Raw genomic sequence first — 16,205 nt, forward strand, 5'->3', positions numbered from 1 at the left:
GGCAGAATGAAATTTTGCCAGTGTTTAGCCCATGAAGAATTAACTGTTTATGTTTCTTCCTCGAATGCCATGTAATAGTTCTTGAAGGCTGATTATTTTAAGTGAGAGTTAAAGTCATATGAAAATGACATTTCATATGTAGAATGTATGACAAAAACAAGTCTGTAAATCACATAAATGAATAGAGATGTGAATTAGAAAAAATTGATAAAATATTAATTATAAAGTGAAAACTAATTCTTGCGTTTAAAAAATGTTTATTAAAAATTGTACAAAATACAAGTTAAATCAGCCAGATATTTAACGTAACCTCACAACTTACAAAAATCAAGTATTAAAATGCTTATGGATTTTTTTTTATAGAAATTCCCTGAGGATTTTGTTTCTATGTCTATCAAACCCTTTCACCGTGTCCAATATGAACTATTTTTTAAAAAAGTTCTCTCATTAAACCTTAAAACATTTTAAATTGCTATACATTAAGCTTTAATCTAGTGATACTTATATTGTTTTCAAAAACAGGGAAATCTATTTTGAATACAAATACATGTAACAAAATAGCCTTATTATGATTTCGGAAAGAAATGCAGCTTTTTAGTTAGCATGGAGGCAAAGCAGGGGACCTGCTTCTTTCCAATTGCACTTAGGTCTTTGCAAAAGTCCACTCGGCGCTGAGAAACTTTCCTATTCACCAGTGTGAGGAGTTCTGTGAACTCTAAGGAGGAGCCGAATTTTCTCAGCATCTCACACAAGTCTTGAATGTACCAAGAGCCATTCACAGTTTCCCGATGAGAATAATAACCTAAAAAAGACAGGAGGAAAACGGACAGTGAAGTTTTCTGGCTTTCAGTTACTGTGACTAGAAACACCTGTATAACTCACTGTTACAGAAGTATAAATTCTCATAAAACCTTGGAGAAGACTAAAGTGTATGCATGATACAGTTTTTACATTTTCCTCTGTCGACTGTTCTCGTGGGAAAAGGGATTAATTCTATATAGTTCAATAAAAATGGGGTTAATTTTACTTAGTTTTCTCCATTACCTAAACATTTCCAAGATAATAGTAGCCAAGTAATGATTTTGCGAAGAGATTAGAAAGAACGAAAACATAAAATTACTTACTGCAAACAAAAAACAAAGAACAATCATCATCAAATAGTTTTCAACAAAGGTCCCCGTGAGTGTGACAACGATGACACCATCACCACCAGTAATTTCTAGCAGGCGGCTAATATTCAGTACAACTAGACTTGTCGTTTTTAGACTTTTAGTTCTCAGGGGTGATTTCTCTATAAGGTATTTTCACATCTTCATGTCTCTCTCTCTGCCGTGTGATCAAAGGAATCTATTCTAGGCCTGTGAGCTTCTGGACCAAATCACCATGTCCTAATAGAAAGACCTGCTCCAAATCAAGCCCAGGTGACACCTACAGGAATTGGGCCAGGAAAGCCAATTCCAGGTTTGTATCGGACACCACACACCTTCTGCAACAGAGTAACACATGAGGAAGTCTGCTCCAGCAGGCAGGGTGTACACGGAGGCCGCATCCACCTCGGTGACGTTGACTTCCGGTTTGTTTGTGCGATGATCCACCACATCCAAAGGAATGACTGGCACGTCGTGCTGGTTCCCCCGACAAGCCTACGAGACGGGGAGAAAAGCCACCTCCTTTACTTACCTACTCTTTTCTTCCTGACGCTTAACGCTTACAGCGGATGTATAATTCAGTACACCTTTGTGTTAACATCAACGGAAGCCAGGTTATAGGCACTTCAAAAACAAAGCACTCAGGTTAAGAGCAGACTAAAGCGGACAGTTTTTTCCTACTTACATTTTCTTTCAATGTTTTAAAAATACCAGCATCCTCATGGCTACACTAAATTCTGTTGTTTGTAAGGTACACCATAGAGGACAAAGCTTCTGTGGTTTAAAAATTCCTTACAGGTAAACGATATCACAGCACCAAGAGTCACCCTTTCTTTTAAAAAGCTAGAGTATTTGCCTAAATGTTTCCATTTAGTCAGAGATGTTCCCAGATCGAGTTTTCCTTGCCTACCTGCTGCCACACACTGCTCAGAATGACAACACCTGACCTGAGAGGACAAACAGCAACGCACCTTCTTCCTTTTGCTCCTACTTGAACGTGAGGTCTCATTCTTAGCCGCTAGTTCTGACTCACACAAAGGCTAATGTCGATTTTGTCCCTCCCTTTCCAAAGTGTGTATGATGAAGTCCTAACCCCCAGTACCTCAAACATGACTGTATTGGGAGATTTGGGTGTTTAAAGACATAATTAAGGTAAAACGAGGGCATCAGGGTGGCCCCTAATCCACTCTGACCGGTGTCCTTAGAAGAAGAGATTAGGACAGACACCCAGGAAAGAGCAGGAGAAGATAAAAGGATAAGACAGTCAGTCTACTAGAGCCAACGGGAGAGGCCACAGGAGAAATCAACCCTGTTAACACCACAACCTCAGACTTCTCCAAAACTTGTAAGAAAATAAATTGCTGTTGTTCAAGCCACCCAGTCTGCACACTTTGTTCTGGCAGCCATAGTAAATTAACATGGTGACCTCACAGACTGCTTAGTATTATAAGCACATCCATCAATTATGAAATGATTAAAGAATTATAAGCTTTAAAAGGAACATAGAAGTCCTGAATGATTTCAAAGTTATCAGATAAACACAAGGCCACTACTATCCTATTTTTATATGGATATTTTAATCCCATTTAAAATGATCAGACTTCTCATCAAGTGGAGGTGTAGGTAGACCCACTTTGCCTCCTCTCAGCAACCACAGAGAGAGTTACAACTAAACCTCAAAACAATCAATACCCAGAACTGTCAGAAAATCGAACTGTATGGAAGTCTGACGACAAGGACTTAAAGAAGCCACATTCACTCAGACAGATAGGGGGGTGGAGACTTGGAGATGGGTGGTCCCAAATTCACATGTGAATAAAAATCGGGAAGGGTACCTTGGGAGAAAAGAATCCCAGATCCAGGCCAGTCGGCACAGCCCAGGGTTCCAGCGCTGGGAAGATAAATCCCCATAACATCTGGCTGTAAAAACCAGTGGGGGTTGGGGTGGTGGAAAAAACTGCCTGCTTTTCAGGAGACTCTGCTTAAAGGGCTCCCATGGCCTTAGAGTGTACAGAAACCCACCCCCTCTGGGATTCAGCACCAGGGCAACAGCTGGAAGGGCACGAGTTGCATATAGGGAGGGGGCGAAGTAACTGGAAATGGGGTGAGTGCTGGGCAAACCTCCAGAAGCCAGGCAGTAGCACTGTCCCCTCTCCAAGCCCTGCCCCCCACACAGAGCCACAAAGTGGTGAAGCAGGTTGCCCCACCCTGGCATTTACCTAACGCTCTGCCCCACACAATTTACAGTTGTTTCCTACAATAGGCCGTGCTACTAATGCAGGCAGTCAAAGCAGCTCTACCTAAAACACAGAAACAAACACAGGGAGGCTGCCAAATTGAGGAGACAAAGAAATACGGCCTAACTGAAAGAACAGAACAAAACTCCAGAAAAAGAACTAAACAAAATAGAGATAACCAACCTATCAGAGGCAGAGTTCAAAACACTGGTGATCAGGATGCTCAGAGAACTCTCTGAGTACGGCAACAACACAAAGGGAGAAATGAAGGTTACACTAAATGAAATGAAGAAAAATCTACAGGTAACCAACAGTGAAGGGGAGGAAGCTGGGATTCAAATCAATGATTTTGAACATAAGGAAGAAATAAGCATTCAACCAGAGCAGCAAGAAGAAACAAACATTCAAAAAAACGAGGGTAGGATAAGAAGCCTCAGGGCCATCTCCAAATGTACTAACATCTAAATCATAGGGGTGCCAGAACAAGCAAAGGCTGAGCAAGAAATTAAAAACTTATTTGAAAAAAATAAAGAACCCTGGCTTGTGTGGCTCTGTAGATTGAGCGCCAGCCTGCAAACCAAAGGGCCATGGGTTCGAGTCCCAGTCTAAGACAGATGCCTGGGTTGTGGGCCAGGTCTCCAGTAGGGAGTGGGTGAGAGGCAACTACACATTGATATTTCCCTCCCTCTCTTTCTCCCTCCCTTTTCCTCTCTAAAAATGAATAAAGCCTTAAAAAAAAAGAAAAAAATAATGGAAGAAAACTTTCCTAATTTGACAGTGGAAATAGACATACAAGCCCAGGAAGCACAGACAGTCTTAAACAAGTTGGACCCAAAGAGGACCACAACAAGACACATCATAATTAAAATGTCAAAGGTTAAAGATAAAGAGAGAATCTTAAAAGTAGCAAGAGAAAAGCAGAATTATCTACAAGGGAGTTCCCATAAGACTGTCAGCTGATTTCTCAAAAGAAACTTTGCAGGCTACAGGGACTGGCAAGAAGTATTCAAAGTGGTAAAAAACAATGACCTACAACCTAGATTACTCAGTCCAGCAAAGCTATCGTTTAGAATGGAAGGGCAGATAAAATGCTTCCCAGACAAAGTAAAGCTAAAGAAGCTAACGGTTCGTAATCACCAAGCCATTATTACATGAAATGTTAACAGGACTTATCTAAGAAAAAGATCAAAAACTATGAACAGTAAAATGACAAGAAACTCACAACTATCAACAACTGATTCTCAAAAAACAAACTAAGCAAACAATCAGAACAGGAACAGAATCATAGATATGGAGATCATTTGCAGGGTTATCAGCTGGGATGGGGAAAGGAGAGAATGGGGGGAAAGGTACAGGGAGTAAGAAGCATAGATGGTAGGTACAAAATAGACAAGGGAGGTTAAGAATAGTATAGGAAATGGAGAAGCCAAATGCACGGGTCACCCAATGCATGACCCATGGACCTGAACAAAGCGGGCAGGACTGCCAGAGGGAAGGGGGTTACCGGGCAGAGGGGAGCAAAGGGGGGAAAATTGGGACAAATGTAATAGCATAATCAATAAAATATATTTTGTAAAAAAAAGAAATTAACAGCCTTATTTTCAGACTTTACTTTCTACTGTCTTCCTAAATATAATGTACAGCACCTGGAACCTGATGCTGTCATTTACCAGATCAACTGCAGTAGAATAACAGACAGCCCCTGAGGGCTTGCCATGTGCTAAGCACTGTTCTTAGTGTTTTTCATTTGTAGGCCAGCTCATTTATCCTCAGAACCACTCCATGGGGTGGTGCTATCTTATCCCCATATCTCAAAGATGAAGAGACTGAGGTAGAGAAACAACTTAGCAAAACAACTTCCTCCCCTGTGGCGATCCTCCAGAGGGGCTCATAGTAATTTCCAATCTTCTGTCTTTGACAGTGTTGGCCCCTCCCTTTGTCATGACACAATCATTTTGTGCATATATATGCACAAAAATGTCATGTCATGACATTTTTCTACTTCTCTGGGCCACCCTCCTCTGCATCTTTTCTCTGCTCATTCCTCACTGGTGTCCCTTAGTTCTGTTTTACACTCATTGTTCAGGCTCCACTTGCTGTGGGAAAACCCATTCGCTCCCATGGCTCCATTACCATCCCTCTCCTCATTACTCTCAAATTTCCTTCTCCAACCCAGGCTGCCCCTCTTAGGTCCCTGACCTATCCCTCCACAGCATGTCCCACAGACAGCCCAGTGTAGTTGTCCGAACAAGAAACCACGGAAATATCCATACTTTTCTTGTAGACTCCCTAATCCCTCCCCTTAATGCTCTACAGCAAGAAGTGGAATATGGTCATGGTGCTCTATGCCATTCATGAAAATACAGAGCTCCAACACTGGAAGATCAAGAATTTTCTTTTTTGTTCAAAATTCTTATGATGTACTAGGTGAGGTTATTTAGACCTAAAGCTGTTTTTATCACAATACCAATTTGGCAGGGGGAAAGAGCATCTTTGTTTAAGGGAGGATGTGAAAGGATGAAGCAAGTTAGGACTAGCACTCTCCATGCTGCATCCTTCCCACTGGCTTACACGCTCCCCAGCTCCCAGAGAACCCTCCCCAGCCTGGGCCGGCTGCCCTGCACCGCATCTCCACTCAGCAGGCACTTTCTCTGGTGGCTCCACCTTGACACCATGCTGGGCCATGCAGCAGCGCACTGGTACAATTATTTTGAGTCATTTCAAATGTCAACTCTGGCAATAAAGAAACCAAGAATCTTTATTCTCTATGTTAAGAAAGAATTACTACTAATAATTCCAATTGCTAGAAATCTAAAAAGGCCTTTCTAGTACTAGAGAAAGTCACTTTTGAAATTAGATTTAGTTGTTAATGATCACATGTACAGACCCTGGGCTTTATAATTCAGATTATAACATCATCAGTCTTACCTGAATGATGAATATCTTGGGCTTTCCAACCAGGCTCTGACACTTGTCTCCTTTGAACAAGCCAGTCAGTGTCTGAATTTCAATTTTGGCGTCATAGGCGTAAATGTGGTTGCCTTCGCCGTGACTCAGGAAAACACACAAAAAGCAATCGGCATCTAGATGGCTCGAGGTTGATGCTATAAAGGCCCCCAAAATTCATACAGAAATGAAAATAAGAGGCTTATTATCTGCATATTCAAATCCAGTTGACTAACAGTAGGATAAAGTTATACGCATATTATCGAGGGAGGGAGAAAATCGGTTATTCTTATAGTAAATGTAAAATATCTGTAATGAAACATGACTTATTTTAGTCAAATAATTTATACCATACTGTATCTGATGTTTTTTAACTCAAAACTGTTAAATCTCAAAGTAAGAGAATTTGAACAGATTTCATTAGTTTTTCTAAAGCACACAAAAAAATGACATGTAAAACATAAAGAGATATTGTGAGGAAGCCCCTTCAACATCCAAGTCATTGTGGCAGTAAAAGTTTTCTGAATCAGCAGAGAGCTGCTCCGAGCAGCCTGGAGAGACCCAGAAACTGCTTCTTAACATTCCCTGTGTGTTGCTGCACCTGCAATGAATGCAGCGCCTTTCATAGCAGTTAGAGCTTCCAAAGAGTGTTGAGACGCGAGACTGATGTCCTCCAAAGCTCATGAGCAAGCAAAATAGAAAACTCGGTGAGCAACCAGTTAAAATTAAAATGATAAACATTAAAAAAGAGTGCTGGTGTGGAGGTTCCTCAAAAAGTTAAAAATAGAACTACCATGTGATCTAGTAATTCCATACTTGGGTATTTATCCAAAGAGAATGAAAACACAAATTTGAAAAGATATATATGCACCTCTACGTTCATGCAGCATTACTTATAACAACTTACATTTGTAAACAATGTAAGCAGCCATTGATGACTGGATGGACAAAGAAAGTGTGGTGTATATATATGTTATTCAATCATAAAAAAAGAATAAAATCTTGCTACTGCAACAACATATATGGAGCTACAGGGTATTATGCTAAGTGAAATAAATCAGAGAAAGACAAATACTGTATGATTTCACTTATATTTGAAATCTAAAAAATCCAATCAACCAACTAAACATAAAACCAAGCTCACAGACATGAAGCACAGATTGGAAGTTGCCGGAGGAAACAGGAGGGTGGGAATGGGCAAGAGGGGTGAAGGGGTCAAAAGGTACAAACTTCCAGATACAAAATAAGCCGGGGATATAAAACATGACGGGGATGTCATGTACAGCATGGGAATGACAGTTAATAATATTGTATTGCATACCTGAAAATTGCTAAGAGAGTAAATCCTCTTTCAGGATTAAATTTTTTAGAAAAAAGTCTTCATCATGAGAAAAAAATGCGGTAACTATGGATGGTGAAGGGTGGTAACTAGACTTATTAGGAACTAGACATTTCGCAATTATATTGTACACCTGAAACTAATATAATGTTATATATCAAGTATACCTAAAAACAGAGCTCTGAAGAAAGTTTAAATTATATAAATATTATAATAGTCCATCGGCAAAAGACTTGAAAACCCATGGCACGCAGTGATTATGATAAACGTACATTGTTAAAATACCTCCTGCATAGTGATGCAGAAATTAAGAGATAATGTATATAAATCAACAGTATTTTGAAGTCAGTAAAAAAACCTTGGGTGTGGAAGGAGTCAATTAAAAAATCACTGTCCAACATATGTAGTGTTTGCATTTTAGACTTTTAATTGCCAAATGAAGATGGCATTTCATTCATTTCTAGAATAATGGGCTATAACTCATGGTATGCTAAGTATACACTTCGGAGGCATAATACTTTGCAAGGGTCTCTAAATCTGGTGGGTAACATGTAAGCAGTCAGGCACAACCAGAAGCCTCTAACCCACACCACATTAATTGGTAAGACTTTTTACAGCACAGTTAATTATTTGGACCTGTCTTTTCACATAGGATAATTAAGATACTCAGTCCCATCAGAGGAAGATGAACAGGAAAACTACTTACCCTCATGAATTTTGAGCAACAGTTCTTCTGCTTTAAGATCATTAAAGCATTTCACTTCAAATCCTAGATCTGACAACCTGGTGACAGGTTAAATTGTGTATTAGCTTATGAGTTACTGAAAGCTGTCACATACCCTACCTGAGGAATTTATATGCATTTTATACCACATAAGTTGTCTTTTCTTTAGGGGGAAAGAAAAATCAAATGTGACAATGAAGGTTTTCCCGGATCATCCACAGTAAGAAAGGACTGACTAGTAATGGCGACTGACTCAAGGTAGAATACTGGGTCTGCTGTGCAAATCAGGTGGCCCTTGGACAACAGGGGTTTGAACTTCGAGGATGCAGGTATACGCAGATTTTTTCCAATAGCTACCTGTACTGTTTTCGATTTGTGGTTGAGAGTCCGCAGATGCAGAGGGCTGACTATGAGTTGATCTACATCCTGCACCATTTTATACAAGGGACTTGAACACCTGTCCATTTTCGTATCCAGAGGAGTCCTGGAACCTAATCGATCCCCTGTGGATACTGAGGGACCACTTAGGTTTGGAGGAGTCAAAAGTTAGATGTGGATTTTTTACTGTGTGGGCGGTCGGCGCTCCTCACCCCTGAGTTTTCAAGTCAACTGTATATTTGTAACAATACAGAGCTTGTGAACATTGAATAGAACAGGGTTAAGAAGAAAACTCAGGCAGGTTCTTAGGGGTGGGGTCTGTGCCCAACTGAGGCTCAACCTCAAATACTCTTGCTCTGTTATTTCTTCAGCGTGGGCAAGTTTCCGTAAGCAGTTATCACTTAAATAGCTCATCACCTTGACCTGCAGATAAAACTACTACCTGCGCATGAGGTTGTCCCTGTCCGCACTGGTGCCCCGCCTCTCCGGCAGTGTTAAGTGCCAGAAGAACCTCTCATGATTGAAGATTAGCGCAAGTCCTCTCCTCTTGTGGTCCATTTTGTACTTTTCTGCTGGATCAAACGTTTCACTGTTAATGAAAAGTTTAAAAACAATCAGTTTAAGTCATATTACACGATGAGCTCCTCACAGCCCAGGGAGGCCTGCTGCTTCCTCCTCCTCTGCCAGGCTGCCACAGCGCCGGTGTGCACCAGGGAAGCCTCTCGCCATGCTAGCAAGGACAGCCCTGAAATATTCCTCTGCCAGTTGGTAAACAGCAGCCATTGTGCGCACCCACCCGCAGCCCACCTACAGGGGGATCTCTCCCCTGGGTCTCCAAGATCTGGCCACCAAGGACAACGGCCTGCCCGGGGCCCACCTCTAGCGCTAGGGCCCATGCCACCCAACCCTTGAATATTCTGAACACCACTCTGGGTCCTCTCACAGCCAGGGCAGGAAATAATCTGTATCATCTTCAAATTAACTCTCCAAATGCTAGAACCTGACATACTCAGTTCCACCTTCCAGTTCCCGGTCCCTTTCTTGCTTTGATTTTTATAATCTGATCATGACCTCCATAGGAAGAGATTTTTATTAGAAAAGAGCATATTTTTACCTCTTATAGAAGGCATCTGTTTCTGTTATACTTTGTTCCTCACCTATTAAAAAAAAGTCGATTTGTGTTAATTAATTTACTTCTTGACGTATGGTCGTGAAACACAGCAAAGACTCCCACCTGGATGCCTAAGACTCTCTGTTCTGGCATATAAAAAGGAGGGTAAGGGAAAAGGAAGGGAAACTGCTTAATAATAGATGAATGAACTAAAAAGTAATGGCTTAATTCCTTCTCACCTCCAACTCTTACCTGCAAAAATAGCAAAGAATATTATACAGAGAAGTGGAGAATATATGCAAATGCATTCTTTGTAAAATAAGCCTAGAGTAACTGTTTTTTGGTTATGGAACTCAAATGGAAGTGTTTTTGTAAATGTTCTCTGAAACAGAAGAAATTAAGTCATTCAGGAGAACTGAAACACACTGTGCGGTTATGGGAAGAGGATGAAGTCTGGGTGGGGGAAGGGCAGGGGCGGGGCAAAGACTTAGACTCTGGCTCTCCAGAATGACACCTTTGCACTTACAGCCCCATGACGGAGACCCTGTGCTCCCAACTTTCGATCAGACTTCCTCACCCTCTGGACAGCCTTTCATCGAATCCCTCTCCATTCCCTAGAACAGTGCTGTGCAATAGGACTTTCTGTGATGGTGGAATTGTTCTATAACTGTGCTGTCCCATAGGGTAGCCACTGGCCACATAAGGCTCTTGAGCACCTGACACGTGGCTATTGCAACTGAGAAACTCAATTTTTTAAAACGATTTTATTTATTTATTTTTTAGAGAAAGGGGAAGGGAGGGAGAAAGAGAGGGAGAGAAACATCAATGTGTGGTTGCCCCACCGGGGACCCAGCCTGCAACCCAGGCATGTGCTCTGACTGGGAATCGAACTGGCAACCCTTTGTTTTGCAGCCTGAGCTTAATCCACTGAGCTACACCAGCCAGGGCCTTGACTTTTAATTTTATTTCACTTCAATTAATTGAAATTTAAATAACCACACATGGCTGGTGGGCAGCATGGTGAGTCTAGCATCTTCTACAATGAGGCTCCATATGCCCATAATTTGTTTTCACTTGATAAATTCAACAGTTCAGAGGGGAGAGAGAAAGAATAAGCAAAAATGCTAACAGTACAGCAGGACGCACCTCAGTTGAGGTCTTTCAGGAAGAAGGATGGACCCTACAATATAGGCTCCTACCATTACCTCCTAGCCAAGAGGGTCGTGTTCCTCCCACTCCATACTCCCTCCCTGACACCTGACTGTTCTCACCTCTTATTTCCTCACCGACATTATCCACCCTGGGAGTGAGGGCAAGGTGTGGAATCCAACCCAAGTGCCTCTGACCAGTCACGCTCAGCCCATTCCTCCTGGAATTCACCCAGCACTCAGAGCCAAGCAAGACCCCACTAAGTCGTCCTCCCGTCCAATAGCCTCTAAATCGGTTTTTCTCCACCTCTGCATCAATTCCTGGCCTGGGTGATAAAATGAGATCCCTGGATCCTAACCCAGACTTAGAGAAAGAGAGTCCTGGGAGAGGGGACAATCTACACTTCTGACAAGGTAATTTTTACTCACACCACAGACTGGGAGTCGACAGCAGCCTCTCTAATGTATGGTCTCTATCTCCCAAGGTTTCCACACACTGTTCTCCACACATTGTTCTACTGAAACACTTCCCACTCTCCGCCCTGCTCTACTGGGACACTTCCTGTTCCACACACACCACTCTATGGGAGGCATTTCCTACTCCGTACTTGGCTCTACTGGAATACTTTCTACTCCACACACTACTCTTTTGGGAGACTTCCTCTATGACAATGCTCTACCTGGAGATATTTCCGTACAGCACATACCCTTCTATAGAGACAGTTCACACTAGTCAGTGCTCTACCCAAGGATACTTCTCGACTGCACATACTACTCAGCTCGAATTCTTCCCACTAGCCCGTGCTCTACTCGGAGATGTTTTCCTTTCGCACACAGTGCCATACCAAGGATACTTCCTACTCTCCCCACTGCTCTGTCTGCCTCTGTACACAGCATACCCAGGATCCTTCCCAATTCCCACATGACTCACCTCATACAGTCTACCGCCCTGCTGTCCTACGCCATCCACAAACTGCTCTACCCAGAATTCTTCCTTTGCCACACATTGCTCTACTGAGCATACTTCCTACTCCACAAACCGCCCTACCAGAACGCTCTCTAATCCACCATCTGCTCTATGGCAGATACTTCCTACTCCATACAGTGTTCCACTGGGATGCTTCCTACTGATATACTTCCTACTCCCCCCTACACTACAAACTGTTCTACTCGGAACACTTCCCACTTCACACATTGGTCTACCTGGACACATCCCTGTCCTCACTGCTCTTACCAGGATACTCCATGTTCTATAGTGTTTACCAGGGACACTTCCTCCTCCACACACTGCTCTATGAGTAATACTTCCCGCTACACACTCTGCCCTTCATGGATGCTTGCACTCCACACATACTCTACTACAGACATCCTGCTCCCCACACTGCTCTATGAGTAATACTTCCCGCTACACACTCTGCCCTTCATGGATGCTTGCACTCCACACATACTCTACTACAGACATCCTGCTCCCCACACTGCTCTATGAGTAATACTTCCCGCTACACACTCTGCCCTTCATGGATGCTTGCACTCCACACATACTCTACTACAGACATCCTGCTCCCCACTCTGCTCTATGAGTAATACTTCCCGCTACACACTCTGCCCTTCATGGATGCTTGTACTCCACACATACTCTACTACAGACATCCTGCTCCCCACTCTGCTCTATGAGTAATACTTCCCGCTACACACTCTGCCCTTCATGGATGCTTGCACTCCACACATACTCTACTACAGACATCCTGCTCCCCACTCTGCTCTGCTACGGATACTTCTTCCTACCGCGCCCACTGGTCAAATGGGATACTTCTTGCTCCACTTCCCGCTCTATCAAGAACACATCCTACTCAAATACTGCTCTACATATATACTTCCCATCTACCAGGTACTTCCTACACCACATACTGTTATATCCAGGACACCTCTTTAATCCATCAACTCTCCTGCCTGGAATACTTCCTGCCCCACACACTGTGCTGGGGGGATACTTCCTACTCCTTATACTGCTCTGCTGAGGCAGCAGAGCGATTTTCTCTTTCCGTTTTCAAAAGCATTCCACGATCTACCTCCTTTTAATAACCTCATCATCTTATCTTTAAAGCAATTATATTAAAAAGAAATAGAATAACCTAAACACAAGAAATCCTTGTCTGTGAGCCAGTTACCTCCTTCACCCCTCAAAAGCCTGCACAATTTGGAGAGCACTGAGTCTCTTCCGTGGCGCACGAAGATGTAGTAGCAGACCCGGCAGCTTCAGTCTTCTAGCTTTTGCACCAAACTGGCTAGTAAGCCTAAGGCAGCTTGATGTGAGCCTGTCAGAAGCTATGACAAATGGCCGCTCACCAAACTAAATCAAGTCTTTGAGCATGAAAGCATTGGTGGAGACGTACACTCCATTGGGTCTTTAGTTTTTTTATGGTCCCAGGAAGGAGCTTCACAGTTCCTCCTAGCCAGGTATAATTCCAGATGTGCATTTGGGTTGTCACCAAATACTGCCCTTTGCTTAATCAAGTCCTATCAATTTAGGAATGATAGCTACTTTTCAGGAGTGATAGCTAGTTTTCAGTAGCTCAGGATAATCTGTTTAAAATGACATTCCTTTTCAAAGTTAACAGATTAGGCATTCTCAGTGAGAGATTTTTGAAAAGCGTTTTGCTGTTATTGTTAATACTATGGACTCTAAAAACTTTAGTTCTGATCCTGGCCAGCTCTAACCTTCCCTCTAATATAAACGTACACCCTGCATCCTGCAATACTAATTAATAACCAGGTCCAGCTGTCAGTCTAGTCTAACAGTCTGTCGAATCAGAACAGAAAGCCATGGAGACAGAACCTAAGTTCCAATACTTTCCTGGAGTTGATAAACCTTAGCCAGGTTTCAGAGATATAATACATAATGACTCTATCAGTCACTCTAAGCCGAATGTCCCACAAGGACAAGCTCTCGGGAAGGTTGCACGTTAACAAGTACCATTATACTGCACGAACACAAATAAATTGGTCAAAAGGGTAAATGGCTTTGTTGACATAGAGAAAATTTTATTTAAAAATTTATTTATTTTTAGAAAGAGGGAAAGAGAGGGAGAAAGGGAGAAAAACATCAATGTGTGGTTGCCTCTTGAGCGCCCCCTACTAGGGACCTAGCTAGAAACCTCAGGCATGTGCCCTGATAAGGAATCGAACTGGTGACCCTTTGGTTCAAAGGCTGGCATTCAATCCACTGAGCCACACCAGCCAGGGCGAGAAAATAAATTTTAATAAGGAAGATAACCTACATTTATAGCTTCCTATTCATTTGCAACCTGTTTAAACCGGACTCTTCACACTTTCTTGCTCCTTAAACTAATTTAATTTTTACAAGTCACTCCTTCTTTCTCTTCACCTTTATTTGATATCTTTCCACATAATCCTACTGCCTTCCACCTGTTGATGACCTGGCCTTTCCATGCTTTCTCTCCTTGGGCTCCACGGCCCCCTGAAGCCTGAGAAAGTGCAGCGGAGTTGGGATTGAAAGCCAGGCTGCCTGTGGATTCCAGTCTCTGCACTCTGTCACCTCACTACACCCTCTCCCACCAGAGAGACCATCTCTACCTTTCTAAACTGAGCGTTCATTTCTCCAAACTTCTTCATCATCTATTGTCATAGCCTTTATTTACTGCGGTACTTAAGGAATTTTACCCACACCCTCTATGAACAAATAATCCTATAATGAGTAACCCCTGTCAGCCTAGAACAAACTGGAAAAGGATGGGGTGGACAAAAAAAAGAGGGGGGCAATAGGGAGAAGGTAGAAGAAAGAATGTGATCAAAAGAATGGATGAGGAGGTGCTCTGCCTAATAGTCGGGCATCCGGGATCCCTGCCCTGGTTTTCCACCCTCCACCACAGGTTCCAAAATGGAAATGGCCACTGGACCCTGCACTGCCTGCCTAGGGCACTCCCTGAGTAACCTTATTATGACTTTCTACAACTTGCCTTTGGGGCAAGGCTTGTTCTGTGCAGCAAAGAATAAAAAGCTCTGAAATAAAGGCACCCTGAATGAAATAGCAGCACATCAACTTAAAAAAAAATAAACCTTATCAGTAATTTAATTAATAAGCGACATTGAAGAACGTTCTAAAGTACACGTTCAGCAGTTGATTATTTTGTAGAGACAAGCTGCTGTGGTTTTAACTCAGACCCACAGTTGCAGGTTTTCTGGATGCAGGAGAGGGTTCCGATTCTCGGCTCAGTACCCGTCAAGGCCTGGCTTTGTCTCCAGGTTAGCCCAGCCACAACAGGGGCCGGCCGGTCGGGCAGGCTTCCACTACTACTGCAGGCAACCTCTTCTGTAACTTTCCTTAGAACTGAGAAAACAAAACCGGATCCAACCTCCAAAAGTTAACTTTTGTTGGCCAGGCACGGGGGAAGCCGGGACCGCGGGAGCAGCCTGTTACCGTTTACGTGGCCCGGCGCCCTGAAAGCGCTCCCCTCCGGAGGACAAAAAGAGGCGGGGCCCGCCCAGGAAAGAGGCGGCAGCGAGGTGCCTGCGTTGTTTTCCTTAACAAAAAGCTACACTGCCCCGATCGGACCTGAGCGCTTCCCTGCAGGACCCGCAACTTCCTCCGGCTGCCCAGCAAAGCCGGGAAACCCCGCGCCCCAGAGAACCCCTACCTGCCAGGCCAGCCTCTCGGGGCCCCGGTACGAAGCTCATCGCGGCCCGAACGCAGCGTCCACTCCCGGGAGGGCTCTGCTTCCTAGAGCCAGACCGCGGCACCGCCTCTTCCTCCACCCTCCCCACCCCGGCCAGTGCCTCCGCACAGTTAGGGCTCCTTCCCTCCCTCTGGAGCCCGCAGGGCCTAGAGCGCTGCGGGGCGGGGCGGGGAGCGCAGTCTGGGCTGCCGGGCCTTAGAGACCGACTGGCTTTCGGGCAAGTCCGGCCCCCACCCAGAGGCCGTAGGGCGGCCCAAGTAGAAAGCCCCAGGCGAAGATCACCTGCGAAGAGCTGAGGCTCCCTCAAGCCCACCCCAAACATTTGCTCTTCCTGACTCGCGTAAAGGTGAAGGAAGTGTGTCTTCGTGTTTCAGATTGTGAACCCTTAGGACTAAGAAGAGCTCCTGGAGGTTAACTGGGCCCAAACAATAGAGCCCAGCAGCCATTTCTGCAGAGGTCCCCCCAGGGGTGTCCAACATT

General features: G+C 43.7%; 1 protein-coding gene across 1 annotated transcript; it reads right to left on the minus strand.

Moving 5' to 3' along the window:
- Positions 1–220: 220 nt before the first annotated feature.
- On the minus strand, positions 221–15,866 carry CASP6 (caspase 6). The gene is made up of 7 exons (XM_024551132.4): positions 15,687–15,866; positions 9,887–9,929; positions 9,215–9,361; positions 8,377–8,453; positions 6,314–6,489; positions 1,484–1,643; positions 221–802 (listed from the first exon to the last, which is right to left on the minus strand). The coding sequence occupies exons 1-7, from the start codon at positions 15,724–15,726 to the stop codon at positions 567–569; spliced, it is 879 nt and encodes a 292-aa protein (XP_024406900.1). The 5' UTR covers positions 15,727–15,866; the 3' UTR covers positions 221–566.
- Positions 15,867–16,205: the final 339 nt, after the last annotated feature.

The sequence above is a fragment of the Desmodus rotundus genome, chromosome 4 (assembly GCF_022682495.2).
Source record: "Desmodus rotundus isolate HL8 chromosome 4, HLdesRot8A.1, whole genome shotgun sequence".
NCBI classification, from domain to species: domain Eukaryota; kingdom Metazoa; phylum Chordata; class Mammalia; order Chiroptera; family Phyllostomidae; genus Desmodus; species Desmodus rotundus.